This window comes from Oratosquilla oratoria, chromosome 2 (genome assembly GCF_046742065.1).
Source record: "Oratosquilla oratoria isolate Oo_2021 chromosome 2, ASM4674206v1, whole genome shotgun sequence".
Taxonomy (NCBI): domain Eukaryota; kingdom Metazoa; phylum Arthropoda; class Malacostraca; order Stomatopoda; family Squillidae; genus Oratosquilla; species Oratosquilla oratoria.
The window spans coordinates 86,361,088-86,378,316 of NC_134778.1; the positions used below are offsets into that span (position 1 = coordinate 86,361,088).

Sequence of the window (17,229 nt, forward strand, 5' to 3'; positions counted from 1 at the left end):
GGGTCACACAGTTACCATTACAAAATTACAAAATAGATATAAGCAGGAAGTTGATGCCAGCATCCTCATATACCCCACTCATGGCTCATGACACATACGTAGGCATCATCGTATTCAAGAGGTTAAGGAGGAGGAACAGTTTACCTTTTGAGTTAGGAAGATTATACTCGCCCTGCTTGCCAAAATGATCTGTGCTAAGCAGAGACCATATTATGACTATTTCCACTATTGTAGAACAATACCCCTGTCTGGAATATTGGCTGCATGTTATTGTTGGGTTAAAAGCTGCTCAGTAGCATGCAGCTGATACTTTAGGGTCTATATGGGGCACCCCTACAGACCAGAGCCAAACATCAATTTGTGACAGGAAATCTCAATTAATAGAGAAATTATGCTACTTTATTATACTGTGACTGTCCCTCCATTATGCTTTCTCCCCACTGTACCATTTCTGTGAATATTAATTTCCTTCTTTGTTGAACCCTGTGGTAGGGAAGAAAGAATACAGACGCTCCTCAACTTACGTTTTAGTTACGTTCCGAACAGCTGAACGTAAGTTGAAAATGAACGCAAGTTGTTACTGTACTATACATCCATAAATTCTATTACCGTATCTTATAAAACACCCCTAAATCATTAATTATACACATAACATTGTAAAATAGTAACATTAATTTCAAATAAATTAAATTCAAGCAACATAAATTGGGATGGTGGAGGAGGAGGAGGAGGCAAGGCATGTTCAGTTTGTCGTTTGTGCAATGTAAACAATGGACGCAGCGGCATGCGCAAGTATCATTTGAACTACGGAGAGCGCGCTAAACTAAAAAATTCACTCAATTTTTTTTTTTTTTTTTTTTTTTTTTTTTTCAGTTCAAACGTAAAATCGAAAAAACATAAAACGAATGAACGTAAGTAGAGGAGCGTCTGTATTGCCAACGAGTGTTCCCACTTGAGTCATAAAAAGTGACAAAAATGGGATTGGGATAGGACTAGGCATCCTACTCTCTGTAGCCTCAAAGGGGACATTCCTGAAAAAAAGCAAAGGCATAAGAGGGTCTGGGAGGAGTTTTCCAACCAGAACCCTATGGTTTGGGTCATTTAATGTGTATGGATGTGGTACAGATGAGAGTGAAAGGGAAGAGATAGGCAGTATATTTGTGAGGAGAAAGATGGATGTGTTGGGGTTGAGTGAAACTAAGATGAAAGGGGCAAGTTTGAGTTTGGGAGTGTAGTTGGAAGGGTGTCAGGAGTGAAGAGAGGACGAAGGAGAGAAGAGGTGGCTATACTAGTAAGTGAAGAGATAGGTAAGTGTGTGGTGGACTGGAAGGAGGGATCTTCAAGGTTGATATGGATGAAGGTGAAACTGGGAAGGGAGATGTGGGTCTTTGTAAGTGCATATGTGCCTGGTAGTGAGAAGAGTAGAAGAAAGGGAGGCTTTTTGGATAGATTTAAATGAGCGCATAGAGGGTTTAGGGAGAAATGTCAATGTAGTGATATTGGGAGATCTCAGTGCTAGCATAGGACACACACAAACAGGAAAAAATCATAGTGGAGAGTTGATGGTTGAGATGTGTCTAGAAAGAGAGTTGATGTTAGCAAATACAGTGTTTCAGAAGAAAGTCAAGCATAAGTACACATGGGAAAGGGTGGTGGATGGAAGGATGGTAGATAGGGCTTTAATGAACTATATAATGGTACCCAGGAGAAGAGTAGGAAGAGTTTTGGATATACATGTTCCAAGGGGAAAGAGTGGAGGAATATCAGATAATTTTTTGGTGGAAGGTATAATGAAAGTGGAGGATAGATGGAGAAAGAGGAAAAGGACAGAAGGTATGTAGGTGCTTAGAGTGAACTGCTTAAATGAGAAAGAAAAGAAGGAGGAATACAGTAAGAAACTGAGAGAAGATTGAGAAGAAGTGAAGGATAGAGTAGAACTAGGAGTGGAGGAGGAATGGGGATGTTTCAAGGAGGGAGTCACAAGGTGTGCAAAGATGGTGTGTGGAACAAGGAGGATGGGAAGAAATAGAAGGAAAGGTAGTGAGTGGTGGGATGATGAAGCAAAGAAGGTTGTAGAAGAGAAGAAACAAGCATTCACAGGTTGGTTACAAAATAGGATGAGAGAATCTTATGAGAGGTACAAAGAAAAGAGAAGAGAAGTAAAGCATAAGATACAGGAGGCAAAAAGGAAAGCAAATGTGAAATGGGGTAAAAGTATGACAGAAAATTTTGAAAGTAATAAAAAAAATGTGTTAGAAGAAAATTGAGAGAGGAAGAGAAGGCAAATCAAGTAGAGAAGAAAAGGTATAAGGTGCAGATGGAGAGATGATAATGGAAGAAATGGCAGTAAGAGGAAGATAGGCAAAGTATTTTAGGGAGTTGTTAAATGTGAAAGAGGATAGGGAGGGAAAAGTAGTTGTAGTGGGAAGCGCTAAGAAATTGATAGTGATGGATGAAGAAAATGGAGGAGAAATAAAGAAAGATGAGGTGAAAGTAGTTATTAAAATGATGAGATCAGGTAAGGCACCTGGGTTGGATGGGTGTCATGCAGAGTCTCTTAAAAAGGGAGGTATAGTGATGGTGGACTGACTGATGAGGTTTAATGCTCGTCTAAAAGAAGGTAGAGTACCGGAGGACTGGAGCAGTGCCTGTATAGTTCCACTTTACATGGGAAAAGGGGACAAGCATGAGTGTAGTAGTTACAGAGGGATCATTTTGTTAAGTGTAGTTGGGAAGGGTTATGGGAGGATTTTGATTGAGAGGATTAGGAGAGGAACAGAGGGAGTAATTAGTGAAGAACAGTATGGGACTAGGACAGGTATGGGTTGCATGAATCAGATTTTTGTGGAAAAGGCAGATATGTGATAAAGCTTGAGATAAAGGTAAGGATGTATATTTGGGCCTTTATGGATTTGAAAAATGCTTATGACAGGGTAGACAGGAAGGCACTGTGGGAGGTATTGCAGATGTATGGGATAGGAGGAAAGCTGTTGAGAGCAGTCAAAGGTTTTTATGAGAGTAGTAGAGCTTGTGTTAGAATTAGAATAGGAGAGAGTTTGAGGTAAAGGTGGAACTTCACCAGGGATGTGTTACATTGCCTTGGCTGTTTAATTTATACATGGATGGCGTGGTGCGAGAGGTAAATGTGGGTAATGGGCTGGGGATTGGAGATGGTTAAAGAAAATGGAGAAAAGTGGGAGATAAGCCAGTTGTTTGCTGATGACACTGCACTTGTGGCAGGATCAGAGAAGGGACTAAGGAAGTTAATGATAGAGTTTGGGGAGGTGTGTGAAAGATGGAAGTTGAAGGTAAATGTGGGTAAAAAAGGTGATGAAATGTACTAGGGGAGAGGATAGCAGCAAATTGGAAGTGAGTATTAAGGGAGATTGTGGATAGCTTTAGATACTTTGGTGCAAATGTGGTGGAAAAGGGAGGAGTGGAGGTGTAGGTACAATGTAGATTGAGAGAAGCAAGTATATGGCTTGGGGGATTAAAAAGTATAATGAGAAATGGACATTTGGGAGTGGATGCTAAGAGGTTGTATGAAGGGATGATTGTGCCGAAGTACTGTATGGGGCAGAAACATGGAACATAAGAAAGGAAGAGTTTAAATGTGTTTAAGATGAAATGCCTGAGAATTATGTTTGGGTTACTAGGCTGGATAGAGTGAGAAATGAAGAGAGAGGGGGTGGAAAGGGAGTTGGGAGATAGGGTTGATGAAAGAATATTAGGATGGTTTGGACACATGGAAAGAATGAGTGAAGAAAGTTTAGTAAAAGAGGTGTGGAAGCAGAGGAGGAGAGTGTGAACATGAGGGGGCAACCAAGGATGAGATGGATGGATGGTGTAAAAGGGCATTGGGAAAAAGGGGAATGTCTGTTGAACAAGGAAGGGAGAAGGCAGGAGATAGGGGTGAGTGGAGAATGGTTGTGTATAGATGCTGCTCTGATGCATGGAAGGGAGTGGGTAGGGGATGGGGTGAGGGAGTATGTGTGAATGATATTTTGATGCAGCCTGAAGGGATTTATCCCCATCTGTTTTTCTGCATGAGGGGATGAATGGGAGTCACTGATCAAATGAAGCGGCCTTGCTGTGAATGTGCTGTGTCTTGCTACATTGCTTCTGACCCAGGGCAGTGGGTGAAATGCATGGATAACCTGTCATCCAGGAGGAGCCCAGAAAAGAGAGAGGGAGGAGTGGTGAATGGGAATGGCGTATGTGGGAATGAAATGGGTGGGAGTGGATTTATGCCTTTGACTTTGGCTACCTCCCTTGTAAGGGGAGAAAAGCCATTGGTATATGTATGTATTGTAGAACAATATTCTGTAGCACCAAAGGTCACTCAAAGCACATTTGCACTAAAATCCATTAAGTGTGCCACACATAATTTTTTGTTGTACTTATTTTTTGTGGTTTATTTTGAAATTATTGAATTTCTTTGAAGGAGTCATTTTGAATGTTGGATACTTGTGTCTTCTTTACTTCCTCAGTAGTTAGAGACTGTAAGCTTTATTACCATGAAAAATTTTGTTTTGCATAGTATAGTAGAACTTGTATATTGTTGCATACAAGTTTTCCATAAAGAGAAAAGGAAAACATGATAGAAATGTGTTTAGTGCCATCAAATATATGATCATTGCATAATTGGTTGTTTGGAATTATGACTTGAAACAAGGTAGTAATTTTAGCAGTAAAGTGAGATTGTAATTGAACAGTAATTTAGCAAACAGATAGATGGGGGTTACTGATCCATGGATCACACAAAATCTACTTGTGCTAAGCATCATTATACAGGTTGTACTATATCCATTTCCTTTACTAAGCTTCATTAGAATTGTTAAATGAGCATTGAAAAAAAATTAGGCACAAATTAAGCTGCAAAGCCATAATGGTGGTGGGAAGAACATAATTGATCTTTCTACTTCCTCTAAAGTAGCATGCAATGATGATCTCCCCATTTAAGAATGAAAGGGTTAACAAAGGATGGCTTGAGTCATAAAGAACAGGTATGTTTAAAAGCTGAAATATTTATCTTGAGTATATATATCATGTCTTTCTCAAAGGGATTATAAGACATCCCAACCACTTACCAAATTTATTGAGTGTTATAGTTTTAACAAAGACTAGTGTATGTAGTTTTCTTCTTCCTCCTTCAGAAAGAAAAGGAATCACAAAATATATGAGCATATATAATGGTCACTGACAATGAACCAAAGTCCTTTTGCTTTGCATGACATTATTAGGCTGTAGGGATGCTTAGCATGTGGAAAAAATAAAAATCCAGGTTACTGATGATTAATGAGATTGGAGTTTCCAATAGCTTATGTGTATTTGGGCTCGCACAGAAAAAATCACTTGAGTTATGCAACATAATATATATGTCTACATTTGTGTGTTCTTCTCATAGACCTGAAATTCTTTGACTGATTTATCTTATTTATTTATTTTATATTATTTATTTATTTACTTATTTACAGCATTGTTGATAAGATACAAAAGGTTGTGTTTGTAATTTAAGTACTCTCCAAAATCTGAGTTATGACATAAGAATCTCAGATTTTGTTAGTAATTTTGGAATGTGTATGTTTCATTACTTTTAAGACAATTTTTTTTTTAACAATGTGCTGTTACCATACAGTTTTGCTGTAATGGGAAATGTAAGTTATGACTCCTGTCATCATCACTGTCTGAGCAATGTTAGCAGTAGTGTGGCATTTTTCCAATCTTATATTAATTGTTGAAAAAATATTAACAGTCTTATTATTGCAGTCAAGTGGAGCATTTTATGTTAAGACTTACCTTTATTTATAATTTTTTGTATTTGCCTTAATACTGTATATGTATATATACATACACACATGCACACAACTGGATAGTGACCTAAATGCAGTCATGCTATTGTGATACTTGCTTCTCTTGGGAGGGATTTCTCAATGGAGCAAATGTCTGTAGGGGTTTGATGGAGAAGAGTGTTTGGTGGTATTGAGTGCTTGTGAGATCTGGGTGTGAGTGTATTTTTGTATGATGTTTTGTGTGACAGCAGGCTGGAAGTGAGCATTAAGGGAAAGAGACTGGAGGAAGTGGATAGTTTTAGATACTTGGGTGCGAATGTGGCAGGAAAGGGAGGAGTGGAAGTGGAGGTAGAATGTAGATTGAGAGAAGCGAGTAAATGCCTTGGTGGATTAAAAAGTGTAATGAGAAATAGACATCTGGGAATGGATGCTAAGAGGAGGTTATATTTACCTAGTTGTAATATACGGGAGGGGAGCTATGCTCGTGGTGACCCGTCTTTGTATCTCTCCGCATCAAGTTTTATCTTAAAATCTTGTAGTGTTTGCACATACTGTTTTGTTGTCTAATTTGTTCCATGTATTAATCGCTCTGTGTGGGAAACTGTTCCTTTTCAAGTTTTTTCTATAACTATCTTTTTTCAGTTTTTTTCCGTGTCCTCTCGTTTTACCGTTGTCCCACACTAACAGGTCGTTCCTGTCTAAAACTTCCATTCCTTTCATTATTCTGTAGATAGTCAGCAAATCTCCTCTTTCTCTTCTTTGTTCCAGAGTTGGTAGGTTCAGTTTGGATAGTCTTTGCTTATATGTTAGTTCGGTGAGAGTCGGTAAAGGAGTGATTGTGCCAACAGCACTGTATGGGGCAGAAACATGGAACATAAGAGAGGAAGAGAGAAGGAGTTTGGATGTGTTTGAGATGAAATGTCTGAGAAGTATGATAGGGGTTACTAGGCTACATAGTGTGAGAAATGAGGAGGTGAGGAGGAGAACAGGGGTGGAAAGGGAGTTGGGAGATAGGGTTGATGAAAGAGTATTTGGATGGTTTGGACACATGGAAAGAATGAGTGAAGAAAGATTGGTAAAAGAGGTGTGGAAGGAGTGAATATGAGGGTGCGTCTTAGGATGAGATGGATGGATGGGGTAAAAGGGGCATTACAAAAGAGAGGAATGTCTGTTGAGAAGGGACAGGAGAGGACAGAAGATAGGGGTGAATGGAGAAGGGTTGTGTATAGATGATGCTGTGATGCATGAGGGGGAGTGGGTGGGGGATGGGGGTGAGGAAGTATGTATGAGAAATTTGATGCAGACCAAGGGTTTCTCCCCGTCTGCTCCTTTTCTGTATGAGAGGACAGAGAGGGGGGTTGCCGAATTAATGAAGCAGCCTTGCTGTGGATGTGCTGTGTCTTGCGACTGCTTCTGACCCAGGGCAGTGGACAGGATGCAGGGATGACCTGTCATCCAGGAGGAGCCAAGATGAGAGGGAGGGTAGGAGAGTGGAGGGGAGTGGAATATGTAGGGGATGGAATGGGTGGGAATGGTTTCTATGCATTTTTCTTTTTGGCTACCCCCCGTATAATGGGGAAAAAGCCTTTGGTATATGTATGTATATATGTATGTTTTGTGTGGTGCAGGTGGAAGGTTATTTTAGATGATTGAGTAGTATGAATGCACATTTGTATGATATAATGAGGTTGGTGAGTATCTAGCATAGAACTGTGTACTTATCATTTCCATGTGATGCTAATTGGGGAGGATTTTGGTTGCTGTGTTTGGATGGTTTTAGTACATCCTGTTTTCCTTCTCATGCTTTATAATGTTTAGTCTGTAAGGTGTCTGTTTTCATATTTATTATGGATGGGTGGGAATGGGGTATCTTGTAAAGAATTCTTTGCCTGCCATCCTATGTGTAGGATTTTGGTTTCTGTATGATATTCTATTGAGATGGTTGTAGTACATCCTGTTATTATTCATAATACTTTGTTTTACTTAGTTTTTAGGGTGTCTCTGTCCTCTTAATTTTAGAGAACTATGCTGGGGAAGTATAGATTAGTGTGATTCTTAAGAAGTATTTGCAGACTAGTTAGAATTTCTTTCAGTTAACCAAAGCCCACGATTGCTATTGACCTTAGTATGTTTATTTTCTTGTTGAATTTCACTGTTAAGTTTTTGATGTGTGGGTTAAAGACATAATATTATAAACAAATCCCAGGATTTTAGGGCTCTTGTGACCCAATATCATTCAATTTATTGTTAGATATTCCTTGGATTCATGGTTGTCTGGGATAAGCAATGTCACTGATGATTTCTCTTTTGTCTTAGCCATTGTTTTTGTCTAAGTATGTTTGAGTATGAGAGTGATGAATGAGGAAAGTGGGGGAGAAATAAGAAAAAATTAGTTGCAAGCAATTATTAAAAATGAAGAGAGCAGGTATTGGCACCTGGGTTAGGTGGGTGTCATGTGAAGTGTCAAAAGAAGGGAGGTGCAGTGATGTTGGACTGGCTGATGAGTAGGGGTGTGCCGATTCCATTTTTTTTTTTTTTTTTGCTGGTGCCAATGCTAATCCCTATTTACCATTAATTGCTGATGCCAATACTGATGCTGAGTCCTATTCACTCTTGTTGCCGATACTAACACTGATCCCACTTTATATAATTACGGTATATCAGTTTTTTATATAAAGTAATTAAACTGATTTTTACTTGCTTTATAATCTATGTAGATTTATACATGCCAGTCATTGAACTGTTGGATGCTAATGATTGAATGAACTTAATGAAGTGCTTATCAACCAACCAGTTTATGATAATCAATATATGATTGTATTATTTTCTATCGGTTGAAAAAAAAAAGGTAAAAAATTACTCATTTCATAGATTTTGATGTAACTATTAACTTCACTTAACTTGAATCATTTAATGCATGGTTTTAATAAAACACATGTACAGAGTGTAAAATTTATTAATCAATTTCTTAAAGCTAACTTAATAGTAAAACCTAAATCTAACTCAGTCTCTGCTATCTAATATTTGACCCCAGGAATATGGGAAAGGGCATGGGCATCGGCAAAATATTGCTGATGCCGAATCCCATGAAAAAAATACCGATTCTCGCCAATGCCAATTAATCGGCACACCCCTACTGATGAGGTTGTTTAATGTTTGTTTAAGGGAGGGTAGAGTCCTGGAGGATTGGAGGAGTGCCTATATAGTTCTGCTTTGAAAGGGAAAAGGGGACAAATATGAGTGTAGTAGTTTCAGAGGGAGTTTGAGTGTAGTTGGGAAGGCTTATGGGGGGATTTTGATTGAGAGGATTAGGAGAGAAACAGAGGGTGTAATTGGTGAGGAACAGTGTGGGTTTAGGATAGGTAGGGGTTGTGTATTTCAGATTTTTGTGGTGAGACACACATGTAAGAAAGCTTTAGCAAAGGCTAAGTATGTTTTTTGGGCCTTTATAGATATGGAAAAGGTGTATGACATGGTAGGCAGGAAGGCAATGTGGGAAGTTTTGCAGATATATGGGATTGGAGGAAAACTGTTAAGGGCAGTCAAGAGGTTTTACAAGAGTAATAGAGCTTGTGTTAGAATTAGAAATGGAGAGAGCAAGTGGTTTGAGGAATTTGTCATGTCACCATGGCTGTTCAATATGTGCATGGGCAGGGTGGTGTGGGAGATAAATGCAAGGGTAATGGGCAGGTAATTGGAGTTGGTTAAAGAAAATGGAGAAAAATGGGAGGTAAGCCAGTTGTTGTTTGCTGATGACACTGCTTGTAGCAGGATCAGAAGAGAGATTAAGGAAGTTAGTGACTGTTTTGGAAGGTGTACGAAAGGAGAAAGTTAAAGGTAAATGTGGGTAAAAGTAAGGTGATGAGACGTACAAGGGGAGAGGATGGCAGCAATCTAGAAGTGAGTCTTAAAAGAAGGAGGCTGGAAGAAGTGGGTAGCTTTAGGTATTTGGGGTTACATGTTGCGGGAAAGGGAGGAGTGGAGGTAGAGGTAGAATGTAGATTGAGAGAAGCAAGTAAATGCCTTTGGGGATTAAAAAGTGTCTTGAGAAATAGACATCTTTGAATGGACGCTAAGAGGGAGGAGAGTGTATGAAGGGGTAATTGTGCTGACAGCACTGTATGGGGCAGAGACATGGAACATAAGAGAGGAAGGGTTTAAATGTGTTTGAAATGAAATGTCTGAGAAGAATGGTAGGGGTTGCAAGGTTGGATAGAGTGAGAAACAAGGTGAGGAGGAGAGCGGGGTTGGAAAACAGATGGGAGATAGAGGTGATGAAAGAGTATTGAGATGGTTTGGACACATGGAAAGAATGAGTGAAGAAAGATTAGTAAAAGAAGTGTGGAAGGCAGAGGTGGAGGAAGTGAACATGAGGGGTCGACTGAGGATGAGATGGATGGATGGGGTGAAAGGGGTATTGAGCAAGAGGAGGATGTCTGTTTAGGAAGGGAGAGGACAGAAGATAGGGGTGAGCAGAGAATGGCTGTGTATGGAGGATACTGTGATGCATGGAAGGGAGTGGGTAAGGGATAGGAAGAGGGGGGGTTAGGGAGTGGTTACATCATTACATGTAAATGATATTTTGATGCAGTCTGAAGGGATTTCTCCCCATCTTCAATGTTTTTGTATAAAGGGACGGAGAGGGGGGTTGCCAATTAAATGACGTGGCCTTGCTGTGGATGTGCTGTGTCTTGTTGCATTGCTTCCGACCCAGGGCAATGGGTGAGATGCAGGGATGACCTGTCATCCAGGAGGAGCCAAGATGAAAGAGAGGGAGGGGTGATGAATAGGGGTGGAATGGATGGGGATGAAGTGGGTGGAAGTGGAATTATGCCTTTTGACTGGTTACCTTTCTTGTAAGAGGGATAAAGTCCTTGGTGTGTTATGTATGTGTGTTTGAGTGTTCTTGGCTACTGGTTTGTAGTTGTGTTGGGTTATTATTATTAAGCCATCTGCATTGATGATTACTTTGACATTATGTTGTGGATTAGGTGTGGGGAAATCACTTGTCAATCAGTTATTGCCTTGAGTTTCATTAAATGGAAAATTTGCAACCCCCACAGTGGTTGGCAACAGTCCTCATGGCCACCCACAGAACTCTGGGAAGGAACATTTTACTGTTGTTTGTGTTGTATTAGTCTGGTACTGTTTTTGTGTCACTAGCTGAAAGTGGTAGGGAAAAGGAACCAGTCACAGGTTGTCATCTCCCCATATGTGAAAAAGTGTAAGAAATACAGTTGAAGTTGATAGATATCCTGGACCTCAGGGCTGCACCTCTTGATAGAAGTGCTGGGGTTCAACAAGTTTTGAAAATGGGCAGCTTCACTGTCCATCTTACAGGACCACCACACGCAGGTGCCCATCATTGGCCTGATCACTTGTGAAGAAGTTTGATTGTGTAGGTGAGAGTATTGCTGTTCGGGAGATTCTATGATACAAATCTTTAGATCACATATAGTTGGTTGTTTTGGAGTTCTGCACTCTCTTCCATTGAAGATGTTTGTTAGCCATTACTTGTTGTGGATATGTCACAGTGATCAGTGTTGGTAGTATATGTCTTGAGGACTGTTTAGTTTTATATATATCAAAAGTTGTACGTAAACAAACAAAGAAACCATAATTTTCAAAATGATTGCCAGGCAGCCAATCACAGAACATTTCATTTCTATAGTAGACATATTTTACTGGCTAATAGAAGGAGAAAGAAGGGAGCCAGTTGATAGTTGACTGTGAGTGAAAAAAAATGTAGGAAAAATGGTCAGTTGATGGAAATCTTGGTCCCAGTCCAATTCCATAGGGCACCTCCAGAAGGAGGTGAGGGTGTTGATTCGTTTTGAAGATGGGTGATGGGTAATGATTATTTCTTGATGTTCATTTCACAGAACAACCACAGTTAGGTCTTAGTACAATTTTTAGAGCTCAAAGCAAACAAAAATATATACCTATTTGAGTTGAACTAAAGAGAAAAGAAATAGGATGTTTTGGGTTTTAACTCCATGTTGTAAACTTGTTTAGGTAAATGACATACATCTGTATACTAGCACTGGTATAGTTTTACCTGTACTCACACACCTTCAGATTAAAGTATGAATACATATACCCATATACTTGTCTTTCTCCATCATATTCTTATTAATAAAAGTAATCATGTAGATAAGTAATATACACTTTATTTGTAAGTAGTCATGCAATTTTTCCCATGGTATTAGGAATTGATGTAATAGTTTATAGTTAGTAACCAGTACTTATGTATTTTTCAAAATGTTCTTCAATTTTGTCACCAGGCACAAGTTGGGGCCAGGTGGACGTGATGGCAGAGTTGGAGGCAGTGACCGTGTAAGGAGGGGTCGCATGGAGAAAGCAGAGAGCCAGCAGAGTGGAACCAAACGGGTGACTGTGGCAGCCCTAGAGGTGCAGAATGTGAAGAGAGCAATCAATCGTTATGGGACTCTTCCAAAGGGTGCCAGAATTGGAGCCTACTTGGAGTCTTTGAGGCAAAGTGGTCTGTCTCAAGGAGTACCTCCAACAGAAGAACAGAATGAAGACCAGCAAGGGGATTCTGAAGCAAACAAGGCAGCAATGATTCGTAGCAATTCATCACAAAGTGGATTCCAACCCCAGAGTCCTCTGGTAGCAAGATTAGGGACCAGGATAACACCTCCAAGAGTTGACAAACGGTCCAAAGAACCTACCTTAGCTGATCTAGAATTTCCTCCACCTCCAGCTGACCTTCCACCTCCTGATGAGTTTACTGAGGAGGCACACTCACGTTGTGGTACTCCAGACTTTCCTCCTCCTCCTGGTGGTGGTGATTTAGCTTCCTCTTCCCCAGAGACAAGGCGGCGAATGAGCCAGAAACCAGTTCCATCACCACGACTCAGAAGGAAGACTGAACACTCAAGTCTTAGCCCACAGCGTCTGCCTTCAACTGGTAACCAGCAGGAAGATGGTCAGCACAACACAGAATCTCCTTTGCTTGATCGCCCAGCCTTCAATGTTACGAGACGAAGACTCAAAGAAGTTGGTGATTCTGGAAGGCCACCAGTACGAGCCAAACCTAGCTTGGACAACAGCCTGGACACAGATACTAGTGAGATAAGTCCAGCATCAAGATTTGGGGTCAATTTAAGGCATAGGGACCAATCCTCTGATTCATGTGAAAGTTTCAAGTCAACAGAGAACCTTTCCCCACGGTCAGGAGCTCTCAATGACCGTGTGAAAACAAGGTCAAGTACATCGTTAGCCAAAAGTCCTGGTTCATCTTCGTTGGAAACAACAGAAGGTGTTCACACTCCATCATCCCCAGCTGGGGAAGTCGGCCCAACACCGTCATCTCCTGCAGCTGTTGATGGTCACAGCACATCTGTGGATGCTGCATCAATGGCTTCAAGGGATGGTAGTGCAGATGAATCTGCCAACCCTGAAGAAGCATCACGTCAGTGTACCGTCCTAGGTCTCGGCATTAACCATGACGTCAAGGAGAGCCTTGAACTCAAGCTGGTAACAGAAATTAGGGAAGCAGAAGACTCAAAAAAATCCATTGAACGTCCTGCATCACCACCAGCTCCTCAGGGTGAGACTCAAAGTGCCCCTACTTCACCCAAGAATCCTGCTGTGCAGCTTGTGTCTGAACTTTTTGAAAGCCTGAAAAATAAAAGTGGTAGAAAGACAGTAGATCAGGGAGGGTCTGGTGATAGTGGATATGCTGCTAATTCTGATAACTCACTTGGGAAAGAGAATGAGAGTGGTGAACCAAAAGACTCAACTAATACAGCTCATAGTTTTAAGAGTAACTTAAAGAGGGTGAAAAACAAATTTGAAAAGTCTGTATCAGAAAAAGAGGACAAGAAAATAGATTTTAAAGTGCAGCTTAGAAAAACTGACAAAAATATAGAGGATGGACAGTGTGGGGATATGACGGACGGGAAAACGGGGCTTGTGGATTTCCGCTCCCAGCTAAGAAAGACGAGTTTTACCAAGTGCCCTGAAAAGAAAAATAAGGCAGCAGAGGAGGAGGAGGAGCAAGAAGAGGAGGAACAGAAGAGTGCTAATGGGGAAGGGGAAGTCAATTGGGCTGAAGGTGACGGGGAAGGGGAAGAAGGGGAAGGGACTGAGACAGGAACTGCACCAGTGACGGGAATGAGTGAGAGTGTGACAAGTGTGTTGAGTAACAAGCGTGACAGTGTTACAAGTGACAAGCCTGACAGTGTAATGAGTGACTCCCTTAAAGTGGATGATGATGATGCCAAGAGATACAGCTCAAGTAGCATTAGTAGTCTAAAGAAACTATGGGAGAAGCAAGACTCTGAAAAGTCCTCCAAATTAGATCCTAATCAAACTAGTCCTAAATATTCTTCTGGTATTTATAAAAGACCTGAACTGCTGAAAGTTAGCAAAGGGGAAAAGGACAAGGAGACTCGCAAGACTCCAGAAGAAGAGGCCAAGGTAGGTAAACTGGAACGTCGTGTGTGGCCTCCCCCAGGATTCCACACAGAAGACAACAATGCCAAACCATCGGTGCCAGTCAAGCCTTTAGTGAAGAGCTTCAAACTTCCTCCCCCACCAGGAGGTGTGAAACCACCCCCACCCAAGCCAGCTGGAATCTATGCTACTCCTTCTTTCATCAAACCGCCTACTGCTCCAGTGGCTCTGGTGAAACGGGAAGTTCGTGAGGAATTAGGGGAAGGTAAAGACTCAGCAGCAGGTAATAAAAGTGGCAGTACCACCACAACTAGTAGTACTGCAGCTATTAATACTGTAAACAACAGCACCAGTGCAGGGACAGGGGATGCAGCACGAGGAGGTGTATTAGAGCAGTGTCGAGGGCTGGAGGAATCCATCAGCTTGGCACGGGGTGGTGAGCTGACCTCTGGATGCTGCCTAGGTCTTGCACAACGCACAACCAAGCTGCACCAGACCTGCACTACTTATGCAGACAACATTCCACCACAGAGTCGCTTTCATTTTCGTGAGCTACTGACACGATTAGAGGGCCAGTGTCAGCAGCTACAGTCCTCTGGTGGCAAGGCACAGGACAGCAATGACAAACTACTTGGGGAAGTAGAAATTACTGTCAAGGATATCATCAATGCTGTTATGCGTTAAGCATGAAACACTCAAGTGGTGAACAGGTCTTTTTCATGTGCCTGATTGGTTACTTGTAAATGTGTGATTGGTCTTTGTCATACTCAAGTGTACATGACATTGATTTTGTATGTGGCAAATCAGTGGCATACAAGTTTCAGATCATTTGTCTTGTATGTAGTAACCAGTCATGCATTAAAAGGCAGCAGTTAAGTCATTGTTTATCAATAATTGTTGTGGTCATGAACATAACACAGGCAGCTGGATGGAAGGATGTGCAGAGGTGTATTATTTCATGGATTTCTTTTTTATTGCTATATGTAGAAATGACTATTCTGGATAGATGAATTAGTTACTTTGAGATATGCAATGAATTCAGATGGGAAAGTGTGCAGCAGCTGCTTGATTGTGTTAATACTCGCAAAACTAGGACTGATCCTGAATGATGACAATATGGATTTTTTATTCCTTTTTTATATGGAGGATTCAGTCTGATGGGGCTATACCACATCCTGTAATGGAAATGTTTTGTCCGTCTTGTTCTGTTCTGCCAGCCAGTGTTTGCATGAGGACAACTTAGGATTTTATTAATTAAGCACAGCTTTTGAGCTGGTGCCTCATAACCAAGTCATGTGTAAATAGTAAATTCCATTCGTAGGCCACTGTAGGGGACTGGGAAACCTTAATGTTGTCCCTTCCGAAGATCACCTAAATTTCCCTGAACTCTAATCACAATGAGAGATGGTAGAAGGGTTTCTGGTATTAAACCCATAATTTTGTTTTTGTGTGTGAATGTGTACGTGGGTCGAAATTGAGGTGTGTGATAATTGTGTATTTTTGGTGCATCTTTGCAATTGTGTATGTGTGCATATACACATGGTTTAAAAAGATAAGTGTGTTGCCATTCCTTTTAAGTAACCCCCCCCATGTTACATATAAAAGATTAGTGTTAATCCCCACAAGGAAGAAAGAGTATGACAAGGAAATAGGAAAGGGGAAAACTAAATGGGATTGAAATAATTGTGGAAGAAATATGGAGTGGAAGAAAATAAATTTTAAGTTGGAGAAATGTATGAAAAATGAGAAGGTTGACAAAAGATTGTTTGCTTCATGTTGGGTGTATTCATATAATATGGGAATAATTATTCTTATTATTTTTTTTTATATTATTCTTATTATTCTTTATTTTATATATATACATATGATATATGTATTTATGTTTATATATATATGTATATATATATATATATATATATATTTTTGTTTTTTGTTTTCTTCTTCTTCTTCTTCTTTAACTTCTCTTTCCTTAAAGGTGGTTGAGGTAAAGGATGAAATACTTGAGTGTCAACTTGTGTAGGAGTAAGGTGAATAATATATATATATTTTTTTCTTTTCTTCTTTTTCTTTTTTCAATCCACTAAATTACCCTTAATATATTTAGTTCAACTTTCTTCCTCCTCCATTTGGAAATCTTGCATTCAGACACATGCAGAGAGGCTTGTTTGTTCGTAAATATAAAAGTATTTGTTTAGCAAACTCAAAAATGACACATCTCTTTTTGTCACAAACAGGTTAAATGGGTTAGAATGCTTTTTTATTTAGTTTTGACTCATTTACTTTTCTGATGTATTTCATATGGTGGCTTGATAGTTTCCTTCTACTCCATCATAATTTGTTTTATTAATTCATGTGATGTAATTTTTCTCTATAATTTACAGCCAAATGGTAAAGCTTTGTTTACATTATTTTAATCATCCATATCATTGTAGGTCTTGGTTCACTTTTAGCTGTCATACTACAGGACATACTTGTGGATATGCTGATCATCTCTCCAGTTCCCAGGCTGAACTTTATTTCATTATCATTATTAAACTCATTGTATGAATTTTTCATCAAAATAATTGTGCTCATACATGTGTGTGCATATGCCTGCATATATATATATATATAAATTTATATATATATATTTATATATATATATATATATACATACATACATGCATATAATTTATATAAAGTCATATGATCATATTGACCATGATTTATGTAAGTTTGTCTCATTTTCTAAGACGAATGCCAATATGACAACAAATTCTGAATCCCATTGGTATATTTAAGATTTTGTTTTATTGTCCCCAGTCCAATATGATACATATTGTTCTAATACACATGAGACAAATGAAGCCATTGCCTTTTATTCTACACAGTGTAGATTGTACATGAAGCAGACTTGTATTATATTACATATTTGATATTTGGTATGTACAGTAATATGAGATGTATTTGTTCATTCACGTATGATTACATAGGTGTTGGTATATAACTGCATTAGTGTTCATAGATGTATGTTTAT

General features: G+C 39.7%; 1 protein-coding gene across 4 annotated transcripts in view; it reads left to right on the plus strand.

Moving 5' to 3' along the window:
• The window catches only part of Abl (tyrosine-protein kinase Abl), a 110,469-nt gene extending 93,476 nt beyond the window's left edge, over positions 1 to 16,993 (plus strand). For all 4 annotated transcript variants that reach the window (XM_076212362.1, XM_076212365.1, XM_076212374.1 and 1 more), the window contains exon 14: positions 12,077 to 16,993. In XM_076212362.1, the coding sequence (XP_076068477.1) occupies positions 12,077 to 14,897 (2,821 nt within the window). In that variant the 3' untranslated portion in view covers positions 14,898 to 16,993. The remainder of the gene's footprint in view (positions 1 to 12,076) is intronic.
• Positions 16,994 to 17,229: the final 236 nt, after the last annotated feature.